Source organism: Ceratotherium simum, chromosome 6 (assembly GCF_057802395.1).
Source record: "Ceratotherium simum simum isolate JZ-2026a chromosome 6, ASM5780239v1, whole genome shotgun sequence".
NCBI classification, from domain to species: Eukaryota; Metazoa; Chordata; class Mammalia; order Perissodactyla; family Rhinocerotidae; genus Ceratotherium; species Ceratotherium simum.
In genome coordinates this window covers 36,897,971-36,916,131 of record NC_141905.1, presented here as the reverse complement: position 1 = coordinate 36,916,131, position 18,161 = coordinate 36,897,971, and the positions used below count along the sequence as shown (strand labels likewise).

The following is an 18,161-nucleotide window of genomic DNA, read 5'->3' as shown; positions in this document are numbered from 1 at the left end:
CATTTAACATGGTCAAACACAAAACCATTTTTTTACCTTTAAGGGAAAAAAAAAACCTCTTCTGTCTAAATCCTTAATTGTTGTAAGTAAAGCTACTACCTCAAATGTTTAAGAACCTCAGGTAAAGTCAATTCCTTACTAGATCCCTAGTAAGGAACTAGCATGTTCCCTAGATCCAGCCATCACAGGTGTATTTTGTTCTCTTCATTGATTGTTAGATAGTAACTTTATCTATCAATGCCGATAGTCAATTACTTAATTCAGATCTAATCTTTCTACTCTATCACAATCTGATTATTGTATTTTCAATATTATTTCTTTATAATTCAATTTCAATGAATTTGGCATTGAATTTGGCAGATGCCAAATTTGATCTCTGTTGTAACCATAATACCATAAAGCAGACTGGCTAAGACAGAAGAAATATTCATCTGGCAGCAGATGGAAAAAGAACAAGTTTCATCTTTTAAGTCATTCTCTTTAAGATCCTCTCCCTCACACTATTTTCTAAACAACTATTAAAGGTAAACTCACTTAGTAATTTTAACCTTTCTCCAAATAAAAATATTTTCAAGCACTTGAAAATACTCCTCCAGTAGAAATGGGAAGGTGACCTAGTGTTTAGTCTTATTAGCATACTCATTAATAATTACATAGATTAGATACTCTATCTCTACCCTGTAATTTTGCTCTCTAGAATTCTACCTGCTCTCCTAGGTACTTTCCTACTCTTTTTTTTTCCCCTAATAAACGAACTTCCTTAACATGCAGAAGATGCACATTCCACATAACTTCTAGGAACACTAATTGAAGATGTAGAAGAGAAAGCAATTCTTTTAATAGAGTCTAATTACCCTTAGGTTTTAAACCTCTTGCATTTGATCATCAGAACATTATCATCCCCATTTAACAGGAAACATAGATTAATTTGCACAACATCACATTACCAGTAGTAGAAACATGTCTCCTGATAGAACATCCTTTGCCCTAAATATGCTGCCTCCCACCATGGTTAAATACCCAAAGAAAAGTGCCTTTGCAGAACACAATGAAGGAAGCACTCCATAGCACGACAAATGAATACTAGTGATATATGTAAAATAATAAAAATAATAAAGTTTAGTATTTAAAGAAATAATTTTCTATCTTCTATACAAGAAATGATCTCAAGTACACCAAATGAAACCACACTTTAAAAGCTTCCAGGCAACAGGTAATGTATTTCCCTTTCTCCCATTGTCTCTAGAGCCTTGCCTTACACCATAAAGCACTTATCTAAAGGCCACCTACTAGTAGATCTCAACTATCCAAGGCACAGCCTAATACACAGAGATTAGAAACACTACTAAAATCTGGGCACTTTCCATGACACGCTCCTCCTCAGAGGAAGTTACTCTTAGTTTAGACCAATAATTCTCAACCATATCAGACTTGGTGTCCCCTTTCCATAAAATATTTTCCAACTTGTGCTTTATCATCCTGAAATGAAATTAAGAACAATTTTCCTACAGGGAACTTCAAAGAAATCCATAAACCCTAAATAAAATATAAATGGAAAAGGAAAATGAAATAATTTATAATAAGATAATATGTATTTCAACATGTTAATCCTGAAACATAAGTGAACTAGAAGACATACAAAAGTAATTAGTAGCTGAACATGACAGCTACGAACTCAAAGCTGTGATGTAATTTTCCAAAACTGAAAACAAATCTTGGTCAAGTTTTGAACAAAACAAATCTTAATTTCACACAACTGTTGCATGTGGAAATGGACACTGGAAAATTCAGTCTCAGTTAAAACCATGAGTTTATATGTAAAATGGAGGTTCTAGGTTCGGATACTTACAAATATTACACAAATGTCAGGCAGGTTATTCCCAAATCATGCAGGACATGGGGACATTCTTTGCTCAGGATAGCCCACCCACTGCAAAAAGTATAGCATCCCTGACCTCCACCCATCAAATGCTAGTGGTTAACCCCAATCATTCCAATAACCAAAAAAAACGCCTCCAAGCTTCCCCCTAAAGGGCACTCCCCATATGGACTCACTGCCTCAGACACAATTCGACTATCACAGTATAACATAAAGAATGCTTGGGAAGCACGGATTAGAGTTCCAGTTCTGTCACCCACGAGCTATGTGGTCATTGACAGTGAGCTCTCTAAACCTCAGTTTCCAGTGTATCAAAAAGGAATAAACACTACCTAGGCTTTTTGCGTTGTAAAGGTTGACTCAACCACATGTGTGTGGCACAGAGTAGGTGGTTTCCAACACATCGCATATTGAAATGTGAAGAAGGGGGCTGTTCCAGATTGAGAGCAGCAAAATGTGACATGAATGTGGAGGATACTGAAGATATAAGGATACAAAATGAAATTTAACACACAGCAGCCTAGGGACATTTCAGAGAACAGCCAGCAGTCCTACCTCTCAGCAACCCCTGAAGGCATTAATGTATTACAATGCAGTGAAATAATTAATATTCAGAACGATGCACCCCACATTAAGAAGGCAAAAAAAGACACCTGTAAGAGACTTCTACCATACACGCTGAAATTTCATCAAGTGTTGATACTTAAAAGAGGGACTACAGCTAGCAAACATTATTTATTTATTTATTTTTTCCCTTTTTCTCCCCAAAGCCCCAGTAGATAGTCAAATGTCATAGTTGCACATCCTGCTAGTTGCTGTATGTGGGACGCTGCCTCAGCACGGCCCGGTCAAATGTCATAGTTGCACATCCTGCTAGTTGCTGTATGTGGGACGCTGCCTCAGCACGGCCCGACAAGCGGTGGGTCGGTGCGCACCCAGGATCTGAAACCCAGGCCGCCAGTAGCGGAGCGCGCACACTTAACCGATAAGCCACCGGGCGGGCCCCCATAGCAAACATTTTTAAATTTTTATTGGGCAACCACTCTATTCCAGACACTGGGAAAACATAGAGATATCTAATATACCATACCTGTCCTCAAACATTTTACCATCCAGTAGATTAGACATCAGTAAAACATAACCATAATATAAAGCATAATGACATAGGCATTAAAGAGCCAAATAATTACGGAGGCCTGGAGAAAATTATGAATAATTCTCACTGAGGAAAATCAAGGACATCTTCATGGCATAGAGCATTGAAAAACAAGAATGCTGATAAGAGAATGGGGGAAAATTCTGATAGAATTAAAGAAAAAATGAAGTCCAAACAAAGGCACTGAGCATGAAGATACAGCTTGGTTCACAGGAGAGAGGTAGGGAAAGGGTACATTACAGGTTGGGAAGCCAGTAAAAATTAAGGCTGTAAATACATTTCAGGACCTGTTCATGGAGGGATGTGAATACCATCCAAATGAGTTCGAGTCTTCTTGGTGAAGAATTTCCCAGAAAACGTGCTTATGTGGCACACCTGATCCCAAAATTATGCTGAATAATGGCCAAAAATAAAGGATTCTGAACAAATGCAAATTTTCATTGAGATTTCTGAAATTAAAATATAAATTTTTAATACGAGTCAATAAGCAAAAAGAACCTAACACAAAAGTAGAAAGCAGCTTCTGAGCTTATTTCTTAAATAATCAAAATATTACTAAATTTATTAAACTTGGGAACTTAAAAGAACACAGGATAATCTTATGTGTCCTTGATTTTCTTCCAAACGAGTCGAGAACTTCCTAAACGTGTTATTTAGCAGTGCCTCATGTCACTCCTGGAAGACAAGAGGTAGGCTACAGTATTATTAGCCTCTTTTTACTATGGGGAAACTGAGGAACAAAAAGAATAAATTATAGCATGTTCAAAAAATAAGTTATTATATTTTCTAGGGCTTTAATTAAACTCTCCAAGACCACATTTCATCGTTTATTCTTCCTACCATCTGAATACTAGAATTATCTTTTACTATCGTCTTAACTGAAAAAAAAAGACTAAACTTTAAGATTATTTTCTCAATTTGGTACTGCCACGCCCAAGTCAGTGTTTTTAAATTCTATCTCTTGAAATTATGGTATCTGCTAGAACTGCGAGGTGTAAGCAGTAATCCAACCTCCCAAAAAGCAGACAGCTGTAAACAGCAGGACAGGTCAGGAATCCAAAGCTCAGCTTTTACTCAGAATATCTGGCAGGCTCAGAAGGGCGTCTGTAAAACAGGCCTTGCAGACGCTGTGATGGAAAGGTGCCCTAAGAGGCCCAGAACAGTGGTATTAATACGCCTACTGCCGCAAACATGAGATCCAATGCTTTCCTCCTCTGCCCCTCCCTGCATTGCACCACGCACCACGCGACTTCTGGTATACACTGAGGCCTGTGCAAAGATCTCCCCGACATTTCCCTTAAAATGCAGTACTTTGAGGATGCCCAGAGCGCAGGGCCTCAGCTAACAGTGAGAACACCGTATGTGGCTAAACATTTCAAAATCTCGCCTCTTCAGAATCGAGGGCCTGGTCCAGAGGATTCTATAGGACACAGAGTTCCTGCTACTATTTTGTTTTTCACACACGCGTTGACCACCCCTACCCCCAAATCCCCTTCCTCAGCCTCTTCCCACCACCTCCCTCCCCTCCACGCCAGGTGGGCGTCCCAAGGACGAAAACAGGAAGGTTAGAGCGCAGGGGTCCGGGCCGCGACGCTGTCCGGCGCGGGCCAGGGTCCAGCCCGCCCAGCTCGGGAGCCCGGTCACCCGGCCGCCCAGACCTGGCCTCCGCCAACGCGCCGCCGCCGCCGCCTATCAGCGGAGCGCAGGGGCGGGGCCGGCTGGCTCGGCGGCGGCTCGGCCGGCGGGCGGGGGACCGACTGCCGCGCAGCTCCGGCCGCCGCGCGCATACACCGGGCCTGGATCCCGAGGGCGCCAGCGCGGCCCCGGGGAACGCGAGGAGCGGCGAGCGCGCGGCCTGCCGTTGGCGGCCTGGTCCGCCCCGCTCGGCGCCACCCGCCCCCAAGGTGGGGTCCAAGCCCCCGGGAAGATGGTGTCCTGGATGATCTCCAGAGCCGTGGTGTAAGTGCCGCTCACGGCGCCTCGAAGCCCGCGCGAGGCCCGGAGGAGGTGTGGGGAGGGGCAGGGACAAGGAGGAGAAGGGAAGGCCCGGGCCTGGACGGGGGTGGGCTGGCCTGGCCTCGGGCCTGCCCGGGGGCTGGGGGTCCTCGGCCTCCTCACCCTGGTCTGCGTCGCTGCGTGGCTCCCTGCGGCGGGCGAGGGCCCGGCGGCGGCGGCGGCGGCGGCTGCGGCGCGACCGGGCTGCGTGCGGCTCGGCGGCCCTGCTCCCGCGGCGCTGGGTGGGCAGGCGCGCAGGGCAGGCGGCGCGCGCTCCCCGCTCCCTGCGCTGCGCGGCACCGCCCTGCGGGCCCGGGAGCGGCGCGCCTCGCGCGGCGCCCTGCGCAGGCTCGCAGACGCTTGAGCGCGGGAGGCTCCGCGATCCTCCCGAGAAGGCGGCGGCGCCGCCGCCGAGGCTTTGTATCCCGCGGCTGGTGCGTTGCGGTGTCTCTGTCGGCACTGATTGCCATTCGGTCACGTGTGGTAGGAGGAGAGATTTGCCTAAAAACCGGAGACCGCTCCCAGCTCTCATCCCTGGGAAGGGTCCCTGTTGCTCCAAGATTTACAGCTTAAACGAGAGAGGACCCCATTACTGAATGGTGACACCCGCCTGCTCGCCCAAATCTCAGAATTTGGCCCTATCTTGGAAGTATTTGCTAAGTGATTGAGAAGCTGCAGGTGCCTTTTTTTCTTTGTTCAAATTATGGAGCGGTTCATTTCATTGTGCTCTTACCAACAAGTGCTACAGGGCCATAAGACAAAAATTAGTTGAGTTTTGGTGTTTACTCTGTAAAGGTGCATATGTGTTTGACTGCAGTTTAAACTGATTTCCTCCCATCCTCCTGATTTTACTCTTCTTCAAAAAAAAAATATCAAAGTAAACAACTATGACGTAGTTATAGCCCGGGGGTGGGCGGGGTGGGAGGGAAGCACAGATTCCTTATTCATGATCTCTGTAGGAGTAATATTATCTCAGTCCCTTTATGATATGGTTTTGTAAGTCGGCAGGCTTCTCTGATTAGCTTAGGTATGTGATAAAAAATAACATTACCAGATTTTTGGTATTGTTTCTGACCAGGGAGAAGTAGCTAAATTTTCTATTAATTTTGGTTTTATTTTGTTTGGGAGTAAATTAATTGCTTAGCCCTGTTCAACTTGATTTGCAATAGCTTGCAAAATCTGTTGTTTGATTGTCTTAATGCAGTTTGTCCTTCCTCGGTACTGTTTCTAGTTTTAAAGCTTCAGAGTTTCCTGTGTTCATCTGTACAAAACTAAACATCAAAAAATAAAAGCATACCACAGATGTCTTCATTTTGTTTTTTAGCCTTTGGGGGCCTTTCTTTGAGTCTGTCATTTACATAATACAGGCATGCCTTTCTTGACTTAGTAGATGTCTATCAACTGTTGTGTCTGTACCTCGAAAATCAAGTGCCCCATTAAGAAACTGTACCCTTTTTTTCTTAACTCTCTGAGTTCCTTCCACCAGTTCTTTAACTGATAGGAAAATTGTGAAGCACTTTGATTTAGTTTGCATTACTCAAATCAGATTTTTGTTTTTGATTATTGACTATGAGTGTGAATGTCTTTTCTGGGAGCTGACTATAACAACAAAGGTTAGTAACACATAGTTGATCTTAATGGAACTGACAGTTCAGATACACTGATATCTGCAGTACAGGTTAGATGTCAAGTCTTGTAAGCCTTACATCCAGTGCTATAGGGGTTAGACAAGTACAGGATTATGTCTGGTTGGAGAATCAGAAAAAGCAAGGGAGATTATATTTGAGATGGGCCTTAAGGGACAGACTGAATTTAGACAGCCAAACATGAAAACGGAAAGGATTCTGATAAAGGGATCACTGTGAACCCAGAGGAGGAAAAGCCCAGATTAGTTACAGTGAACTTGAGGGACTGGGGAGAGAGAAAGCTGGAAAGGTAGGCTGGGCACTGTTTCCAAGGAATTTCAGGAAGTAATGATAGATTTTATGAGGCAGGGCAGCAATGGCTTTGCCTTCAAAGATCCTCTCCCTTGTTATGTGAGATGGTTGGCCATGGAGAGACACTGAAGACTGGGAGACCTCTTAGGGGGCTCCCTACCTGGAGAGAGGGGATTAAAGCCTGTGATGCTGGAACCTACAAAAGGTGAGGCAAAAGTGTGAGGGAGAAAAGGTCATGGAAATGTATTTATCAAGTGTCAGGAAATGTATTTCATGAGCCATTGAACCGTTAGCTTATTAGAAAGCACACTTGTCAGGGAATATAAGCATCATATTTTGAGCATCATTATATTTTGCCCCTTTGCTCTTCAGTTACTCTATCTCTAAGCACTGAATGTTTTCTACTCCCTTAATCATACTGTAAGGACACGAAAGAACAATCCCTGGATCTACACAAACTTGGAAACCTTTTTCACACCAGGAGGTAGAATTTACTTACATTCTTTCTAAGCCACCACTGGAACAGCCAGCTAGTCGTGAGCCTGAAGAAAGATCAGACAGTTCTCTCAACATGAACCTCTGGTGGCATGCACAAGGAACTCAAGGAACTCAATAACCAAGCTCCCTGTGTGCATGAGCACTTTCTCCCCAGACGTTGTGGACCACTGGGGGAAGAACACTGGCTTTGGAATCAGACCTGATGCCAGTTAACAGCTGTATGGTCCTGGGCAACATATTAAACCCGTCTGAGCTTCAGTGTCCTCATCTTAAAATGGTTATAATATTCACCTCCTTAAAACTGTTGTAAAGATTAAATTAGTTTAAAATACACCACACGTGGTACTTGCATTTATTGTGCACTTTTTTAAAACAATAGATATATAGATAGATTTTTTATGGGGGAGGGAAATAAGATAGATGGTACAGAAAGAAATATGATTGGACTATCATCAGGAAACTTGGAATTTAGAACTAGCTTTTGTTATAGTTAATATAACAGCTGAATGACCTTGAGTCAGCCTCTTACTAATTATAGACCTGTTTCTTTGTCTGTGGAGATAAAGGGATCTGGTAATCTCCAAACTCTTTTGTACAGCTGTAGCATTCTGTGATGGAATGAAAGGATTTTTCATTATTTTCAGTCTGTTTAAAATCAGCTTAAAGACTTTAACTTTACAAGCAAGATTGAAAGATGAGTTAGCAATTTTTTTTTTTTTTTCTGTGAGGAAGATTGGCCCTGAGCTAACTTCTGTGCCAGTCTTCTTCCATTTTGTATGCAGGACGCATACAGCATGGCTTGAGCAGTGCATAGGTCCTCATCTGGGATCCAAACCCGTGAACCCTGGGCTGCCAAAGCAGAGTGCACGAACTTAACCACTGTGCCACCGGGCGGGCCCATTAGTTAGCAATTATTAAGGGATAGTAATCTGAGATTACCAAATGATATTACATTCATATGTGATACCCATACCTCACCTTTTGAAACATGATTCTCACAGGTTGAGGGAAATCCCATTTTTCTAACTTTTCTTAATTTGTGTACAGTTGTCCCCCCTTATCTTTGGGGGAATATGTTCCAAGACCCCCAGTGGATACCTGACACCTCAGATAGTACCAAACCCTATATATACTGTGTTTTTCCTATACGTATATACCTATGATAAAGTTTAATTTATCAATTAGGCACATTAAGAGATTAACAATAATAACTTCTCTTTGGCATATCCAAATGACCAGCATCACTACTCTTGCACTTTGCGGCCATTGCTAAGTAAAATAAGGGCTACTTGAACACAAGCACTGCGATGCCTTGACAGTGGATCTAATAACCTAGATGGCTACTAAGTAACTAATGGGCGGGTAGCTATACAGCCTGAAGTAACTAATGGGCGGGTAGCTATACAGCCTGGATAGCTGGACAAAGGGATGATTCACGTCCCAGGGCAGGCAGCACAAGATTTCATCTCACTACTCAGAACAGTAGGCAATTTAAAACTTATGAATTGTTTAATCTGGAATTTTTCATTTAATATTTTCAGACCACAGTTAACCTCGGGTAACTGAAACTGCAGAAAGCAAAACCGCAGAGAAAAGGGGACTACTGTATATAATATAGCATTGTGGTTAAGATCAGGACTAAAGGCAGATTGCCTGAATTCAAATATCAGCTCTACCATTTATTGGCTATAACCTACCCTGTGAGATTAAATGCATTCATGTACATAACATCCATAGTCCAGCATCTGGCACATGGTAAGGCTTCAATAACACTTAGTTGTTATCAGAACAAGGAAGAACATATTCCTCTACAGTCCCAGCATACTGAACATTTAAACTATTTTCAACTTATGTTTTTCTTTCAGTCTCTCTGTGTACATGTCATAGTTGTAATTATAGAAAAAAAATTATACTATTCTTTATTATATTGTAAGCATTTTCTATGTTGCTCTGGTATTTTGTATCTTCTACTTGATCAGGTCAGTATTCATAATTTTCATAGCCAATCATCTATCTTTTAATTTTGCTTTTAGATCATTTCTAATATTTCATTATCATAAGTAACGCTACAATGGACATCATTTACACATACTTTTTCTTTAAGTTTTTCCCTAGGATAAATATCCAAGAGGAGTATTTCTGAGTCAAAGGCTATGAATATTTTTATGACCATTGATATGAATTGCCAAATTGATTTCTAAAAGGATATTAATATCTTACAATGCCACCAACAATGTATGAGTTCTGTCTTTATCACAGTGTAGCCAGAATTGGGGGTTTTAATTCTTTTATACTTTCCTAATAAGTATATTAGGAAATTGTTTTCTTTTGCATTTTATTTCTTGTTAGCAAGGTTTAATATTTGTCATAATATTAATTAATTGTATCTCCTTTTGTGCAAATAGTCTGAGTGTACTTTGTCCATTTATCTCTTAGTTACTTGATAATTTACTTTTGTCTGAGCTCCTTACATAATAAAGAAATTAACCTTAAGTCATATTTGATGCAAATATGTTTCTCAAGCTAATTACACTTCTCTTTAGATATTTTATTTTTGGTTGTATAGAGAGTTTATAGTCCTAATGCAGTTCAACTTGTTTATTTTTTACTTTGTGATTTCTTTTTTACTGCTAAATATAAAATATTAATTACTCCAGATATTTGATAAGTACTACTTTCTCATATAGAATTGGATGAATTTGGAGACTTTCTTTTTAATTCCATACATCTGTATTTACCTTTTTACATTAGTAACACATTTTTATTTTTGTTTTACCATAATTTTATTATCTGGCAGTACTAGTAAAAACCTCAGTCCTCTTTCTTTAATTGATCCTCTTCATTATATTTAATGGGTATTTTTAGAGTCTAAATTACATAACTTAAAAACCATACTCCAGCAATTTTCCTCTTTCTTTCCAGCATCATCTGTTTTCCTTCTCTGCTAGACCTTTCTTGTCAGCATGCAAAGATACAATTATTTCTCCCATCTTAAGGAAAAAACTCTTTCAGCCTACTATACTTTTCATCTTATTACCCCATTTCTCTCCCTCTGTTTAGAGCAAAAACGCATCGGAACAGTCTGTATACACTTTCTCCACTTCCTCTCCTTCAGGTCACTCTAGAACCCATACCATTTAGGCTTTGCCACCAACCACTCCACTAAAATTACCCTTCTCTAGGCCAGCAGTGACCTCCATGTGGCCAGATTGTTTGGTCCTCATTTGACTTAGCAGCAGCTTTTGATATAGTTGCTCTCCATGAAGTACTTTCTTCACTTGTTTCCAAGAAACCTTGCTTTTTTTGTTTTCCTCATAACTCACTGACCACTTCCATCTCAGTCTTCTCTTGCCACATTCCTCCGCATGCCCTGACTTCTTAAAGTTGGCGTGTCCAGGGGCTCAGTTCTTAGATGTTTTATCTTTTCTACCTACACTCCTAGGAGGACTCTTGTTAATTTACATCTCCAACCCAGACCTCTCTGCTGAACTCAACAATCATAAATATTTTCAACTGCCTGCTCAGCTCTACTTGGAAACATCTGAAAGTCATCTTGAACTTAAGATACCAACACTAAGCTCCTGAATTTCCTTCCTAGTCCGGCTCCTCTGGCAGCCTGCCCCAGCTCAATTAATGACAACTCAGTCCTTCCAGTAGCTCAGGCCAAAAACCTTGGGATCATCCTTGATTCCTCTTTTTCTTTTGTTCCCTACATTGAATTCTACAGCAAATCTTGTTGACTCTGTACTTTCAAAATATACCCAGGATCCACGCACTTCTCACCACCTTTATTTCCATTACCTAGTCCAAGCCAGCATCATTTCTTAAATGTATTGTTATAATAGCATCCTGCTCTTACCCTTTGTGTGTGTTAGTTAAGATTATGATAGGATTAATGAAAAACATCTTTAATCATTTTTAAATCCTTGTGGAAGTTTGAGGGCAGTCATAAGTTGTATTTTTCTTCCTTTAAATGTGCTTTAAATATTTTTAAATGGTTTAAAAATCTCAATGATGGGTAAAATATTTTGTTTCAAATAGGTTAAGGTAGATTTTATCTTTATTTACCAGTTTTGATGAGGTCCATCATGTGAATAGTTTAAATGTTCATGAGTTGTATCTAAGGATACTTACTGAAATTGCTGTTAGATGATGAGAAATAAGGTAAATAGGAACAATGATGTTTTCAAGGAAATTGAAAAAGTTAAAATCTTAAAAATATAATTTGTTGTGAATGCACTACAAGAGGTCATCTTTTCTATCTTCCTTTGTTAAGATAGAAAACACATCCTAAACTATGGGGTCTTGTTTTCTTTGCATAGGCCAGAACTTTCAACAAGATTCCTTTATTAGCCTTCATTTCAGAAACAATTAGCTTTTGTCTACTTTTTGTTACTACTCCTATATTAACTATTTCTTTTTCTGCTGGATTTTTGAACCTTTTATGATGGAGATTTTTATATTTTCTACTTTCAGTATAGATTTAAATGTTCAAATAAATGCTATATTACAATAATGCATGAATGGGTAATTTAAATATCAAAATAATATGATATTACTATTTGGATCATCACATGGAGGAAAATTACTGCTGAGTCTCTGGTAGCAGAATGTGAGCTTATTTTTGTCATTGATTATGCATTTGCATTAAACAGCTCCTTGCGTACATTTGTGTGTGTGTGTGTGTGTGTGTGTGTGTGTGTGTGTGGAAGATCAGCCCTGAGCTAACATCCATGCTAATCCTCCTCTTTTTGCTGAAGAAGACTGGCTCTGAGCTAACATCTATTGCCAATCCTCCTCCTTTTTTTTTCCCCCAAAGCCCCAGTAGATAGTTGTATGTCATAGTTGCACATCCTTCTAGTTGCTGTATGTGGGATGCAGCCTCAGCATGGCCAGACAAGCCGTGTGTCAGTGCGCGCCAGAGATCCAAACCTGGGCCGCCAGTAGCAGAGCGCGTGCACTTAACCGCTAAGCCACGGGGCCAGCCCCTCATACATGTTTTTGAGGTTAAATGAAAAGTTAAAGATAAAAATTATCCTGTTATAAATGTCTTCATGTTTACAAAACTCTCTGTTAAGGGTTTAAGCATACTTATCCCTATTACTGAAGTTAATTTACCAGCTTCAGTCATGTTAAGTTTACAAAGGCCACTATGACTGAAAATCTGGTGAGATGGTGTACTCACTGAGATACTGTGGACAGAGAAAACAGTAGCAGTTGAGGTGGAATTATTGAATGGTAGCTAAAGATTATTTTAAGTAAAGAGCAGGCTAGCTTATGTTAGAATATTATACAGCCATTCATAACGATATTCAAAGTATTTTTTATTTCATTTAAAGATCCTTTAAATATGTCAGGGTTTCTTAACCTAGTACTATTGACATTTTGGCCTGGATAATTCTTTCTTGTAGGGGGCTGTCCTGTGCATTGTAGGATGTTTAGCAGCATCCCTGGCGTCTAATCACAAGATGCCAGTAGCACCCCCTAGTTATGACAGCCAAAAATGTCTCCAGATATTGCCATTTGTCACCTAGTGGGCAGCATTGCCACTTGTTGAGAACCACTGTATTAGGTGAAGAGGGAAGAAAAATATATATGAGAGGGAGTGAGGCTAGAAGCTACATCATTCAGTATGGTAGCCACCAGTCACATGTGTCTATTTAAATGTAGATTAATTAAATTAAAAATTAATTGTCTCAATCACACTACCCACATTTCAAGTGTTTAGTAGCCACAAGAGCTTAGTGGCTACCTTATTGGACAGCACAGAAATAGAACATTTCCATCATTGCAGAAAGTTCTCTTGGAGTGATCCCCCTACAAGACATAGTCTGCTCAGCATCCCCATTGAAAAATGGCTTTGTTATTTACTGTTTGCTATTTCTATATACTTTATGGGAGAAATTATAGGCTATAATGATATTTGGAAATGCATAAGTGTCTCACTTAAGATATCTATGTAAAATACTGTTGCTGATCAATCTGTCAATTTTTTTTGCTATTTCAAAATTTGTTTCTATTTCAGTATTTACAGAGAATTTCCCCAAATTGATGAAAATCGCTGATATAGTACACTTTGAAAATAATTTTTATAATCACATATTCTGCACATCAGCTCTTATGTTCCTTATTTTCTAAATTTACAAATGAAATGTGGTTTACAAGTTGCAGTTTCCCTGGTCCTAGAAGTTGTTAGGATATTAGCATTTGAATACAGGGCCAAAGGTTACCAGTATGTTGCTTTCCTTACTATTAATAGTGTCATGAGCTCTGCAAATGCAGAGCTACCAAGGAAATCACAAAAGTGAAAGTCAAAGGAAAAATCTAAACATAATAGGTTTGGGGCCAACCCGGTGGCGCAAGCGGTTAAGTGCATGCACTCTGCTGCAGCGGCCCAGGGTTCGCTGGTTCAGATCCCGGGTATGCACTGACGCACCGCTTGTCAAGCCATGCTGTGGCGGCGTCCCATATAAAGTGGAGGAAGGTGGGCACGGATGTTAGCCCCAGGGCCAGTCTTCCTCAGCAAAAAGAGGAGGATTGGCAGATGTTAGCTCACAGCTGATCTTCCTCACACACACAAAAAATAAAATAAACATAATAGGTTTGTACTGGCAAGTAATTCAAAACATAATACATCTGGATGTATTCAGATATATTATTGCTGAGAACATTAATATTTTCAAATAATGATATGTCTATTTTAGACAAGAATTATTCTCATCCATAAATAAAACCAAGCATTCTGCTGTGGAAAATATCCTTAACTTTTTATCATGTCACATTTTTCAGAAATGTGTTAGTTTGCTGGGGCTGCTATAACAAAATACCACAAACTGGGTGGCTTAAACAATAGCAATTTATTGTCTCATAATTCTGGAGGCTAGAAGTCCAAGATGAAAGTGTCAACAAGGTTGGTTCCTTCTGAGGGCAGTAAGGGAGAATCTCTACCATGTCTTTCTCCTAGCTTCCGGTGGTTTGCTGGCCATCTTTGCTGTTCCGTGTCTTGTTGATGCATCACTCTGATCTCTGCCTTCACCTTCACATGGCATTCTCGCTATGTGCAAGTCTCTGTATCCAAATTTCCCATTTTTATAAGGACAGAGTCATACTGGATTAGGGCCCACCCTAATTACCTCATTTTAACTAGATTACCTCTGTAAAGACCGTATCTCCAAATAAAGTCACATTCTGAGGTAGTGGGGGTTAGGTCTCCAACATATCTTTTTTGGAGAGACACAAGTTAATCCATGACAATCTCTTTTATGTATCATGAGGAAAACTAGTATACACCAAGGAGTAGTTTTAGGGATTGGATTAGAAAAGGAGAAAAAAAGTGTAACAAAATAGCTGTCTTAATATAATCTGAGTTGTCACGTGGGGGAGGAGGTACTGATTTTCCTATCTTATTGTGAAATGCAAGGCTAGAGCAATAGGTAGATGTTATAGGGAAGACAATTTTATTCAATATATAAGGGAAAACTTTCTACTACCTAGAGATTTTCAACATTGAGACTGACTACCTCAAGAGAGCAATGTGTTCTCCATCACTGAAGGCATAAAGGGGAGAGCAGAACCCTAGTTGAAGATCTTGACTATAGTGCTTATATGCGTCCTATAGAGAATCATAGATAAATTACTGTGAAGTATTTTGTATTTAATAAAACTACTTAGATATTTAAATAAGTGAGTACATTAACCTTGTTATTGATATCAAGTGATATTATTACATGAATATCATATTATGATATTATTACATGAATACCTTGATATTATTACATGAATATCAGCAGTAATTAATAAACAGCATTGTTTGGCATTAAAAAACAGCATGAATATATACAGCACTGAATAAATTATATGCTAAAGATTCTGCTAATGTGACACTTTTTCATCATCAAACTTTAATCACCAATCTTTAGGGCTCCCAAAATTTGGAATGCACTTTCACCAAAACTGTAAAGTAGGTAAACTGACTTCTTTTCCTTGCTTAACATTTGAGAAGCCCATAGGAACAAAGAGCAGTAGGCATTCTTAGTGTTGACTTGAAGAAAGTGCAGATATGGGAATAGAAGAGAACAAACTTGGTGATATTTGCCTAATGGATATCATTACTGCCATGATCAGTTCTTCATAGCTTTGTGCCTCTGCTCTTTGTTTTCTACTGGGGACGCCAACCTACCTCAGTATTGCTGAACAAACTGCCCAGCTGTTTGTTCCATGTTTGTTTATTTGCATTGTATTTTCTAATCATTCATTTTCATCAACCTTAGTTTTTATTTCTGATTTTCTGAAATATGGGGCCTTTCTATTTTCACTTCATATACCTAAGTTAATTTTGCCAGTAGAAATGATAATGGTTTTAACGTGTTTAATGGATCATAAATGGATAGGAAAAAGTATTCTCTAAAGATATACCTCTGGGTCCACGTAAGAAAGCCTTGGATATGTATAAATCTTAAACAACCTGAAAATATTAAAGTGTTAAATAAAACTATATGAGAAAGGTGGTCTGAAAGCTCTGTATCAAGATATTCTGAAAGGATACCTGATCTTTTCCTTGCCAAGTAAAAATGACAGAAATACAGATTAGAAACAAACTCCCCCCACACACATGAAGTTTATGCTTTTTTATTATGATTAAATAATTTTTAGGAACCTTTAAATCCTGCGTCTTGTATTATTTTGTGTGGTAAATATGATACAAATACTGCTTTATTTCAATTGGGCTCCTCTAAGTTTAAGAAATAAAATGTACTGTCTTCCAGTAAATCTGTACCCAATTATCTTAAACTTTTGCTAGTGACAAATTCTTGTAGTGCTTTAACTAAAAAATAGCTCACCTAAAACTAAGATCAGTAAAACATAGATGGAAAACCATTTTAAGAATAATAATTATAATAAAGATAGACCTGATTACCTTGAATGACTGAAAAATATAAAGAAAATGCTGAAAATATAACCTGTAACCTAAAAATGACACTGCCTAAATGCCCTTTAAGTATGTGATGAGAGGAAGAACTGTATGAGGAAGGAAAGTATTCCGTTTCTTCCTTTGAAGAATTCAGTTCTGCTCCCCCATGTCAAAGCATGTCGTCACTTTTATACTTTTATAAGTATGAAAGTCTTCTGTTTTATATTTTCCTTGCCTTTTTGTCTAGTTTTACTTTTTCCCTTCATTCTCAATAAAGGTAAGGAGAGAATCATACAGTCTCTGTCGTGTGCAGAGAGATAATAATTTAAAAGGTCATAAATATAATCTATAGTTTCTAAACCAACAGAGAAAAACGGAGGCTATAAGGATATAGAAGACCAAAATACCAAGGGGACAGGGGATGGAGGACCTATGGACAAAAAAATATGGTAGAAATGGGTTCGAATATATCAATAATGACAATAAATGTAAACAGATTACATTCTCCTGTTAAAAGACAGTCTGTAACACTGGGAAAAAAACTATAAAGAGAGTTATAAAACATGATTGAAAGATAAAAGATAGCCCACATTAATGGATTAGTAGCCCACGTTAATGGATCAATATTAGTTGATGATTATCAGTTCTTCACAAATAGATCTATAAATTCAGTGGGATTCCAGTAGGATTTTTGTTTTTGTTTTCATGGAACCTGACAGACTAATTATCTAAAGTTCATAGGAAATTGCAGAAGCTCAGGAATCACTAAGACAGCTGTAAAGAACGAGGCAGAAAAACTTGCCCTATTACATGTCAGGATTTATTATAATGTTGTAGTAATTAAGACAATGTAGTATTGGTGCAGTGATTGACAACAGACTTAATGGAACACAATGGAGAATCCAGAAACTAATCTAGGCATATGTGGCTATCTGATAGTGTTGTGACAACTTGGTTATCTCTTGGAAAAGAGAATGAAATTACATTCTTACTTCACAGCAAACTCAAAAATAAGTTATAAGTAGATTACCTGCCTAAATGTGAAAACTAAAACACTTAAACTTTTAGAAGAGGTAGGAGAATATCATTATGATTATGATTTGAAAGGGAAGAACTTTTCAGACCCTACAACAAACCATAGAGAAAACGATTGATAAATATATCCTAACATACATCTGACGCTCATTCTGCATCAGGCATTATTCTAAGCACTTTCAAACTAATTTGTTTGTATCTCACAACAACCCTAATAATATAGGTACTGCCGTTATCCCCATTTTGCCACTGAAAAACCTGAGGCGTAGAGATGTGAAATAACTTGCCCAAGGTGGTTATATAGCTTACTAAGTGGCAGAGCTAAGTGGCAGTCTAGCTCTAGAACCAGACCTGAACCCATAAGCTGTACCACCTCCCTTTGTTAATAATTTACACCTATTATTTTTTACATTTTTAATCAGCTTTATTGATATAGAATTTACGTACAATAATTTCAATGAGTTTTGTCAAATGGGTACACTCATGTATCACCACCCCTATCAAGATCAAGATTCCCTTTACATTCTCAACAATGGTAGTTGAATGTCCATTTCTGCTTCATTCACCATTCCTGACAATAATTTTATCTTTGCCAATCTAAATGAAAAAATACCTGATTATTTTAAATATCCTTTTCAGGATATATAATTTTTAAAGCTCTATTTAGAAAACTCGTATTACTGTTTCTTAATTCCTCAGTAGCTTGGGGGCAGGGGAGAAGGATGTGATGGGAGAAGCCAGCACTAGAAT

At 39.0% G+C, this 18,161-nt stretch overlaps 2 protein-coding genes across 2 annotated transcripts in view; one reads left to right on the top strand and one right to left on the bottom strand.

Annotated features, from left to right (window-relative positions):
- The window catches only part of JMJD1C (jumonji domain containing 1C), a 343,413-nt gene extending 338,144 nt beyond the window's left edge, over positions 1 to 5,269 (bottom strand). The window contains exon 1 of the mRNA XM_087432153.1: positions 5,154 to 5,269. The gene's annotated coding sequence lies outside the window, so the exon portion shown is untranslated. The remainder of the gene's footprint in view (positions 1 to 5,153) is intronic.
- The window catches only part of REEP3 (receptor accessory protein 3), a 98,121-nt gene continuing 84,759 nt past the window's right edge, over positions 4,800 to 18,161 (top strand). The window contains exon 1 of the mRNA XM_087432158.1: positions 4,800 to 4,994. Coding sequence (XP_087288284.1) covers positions 4,963 to 4,994 — 32 coding nt within the window. The 5' untranslated portion in view covers positions 4,800 to 4,962. The remainder of the gene's footprint in view (positions 4,995 to 18,161) is intronic.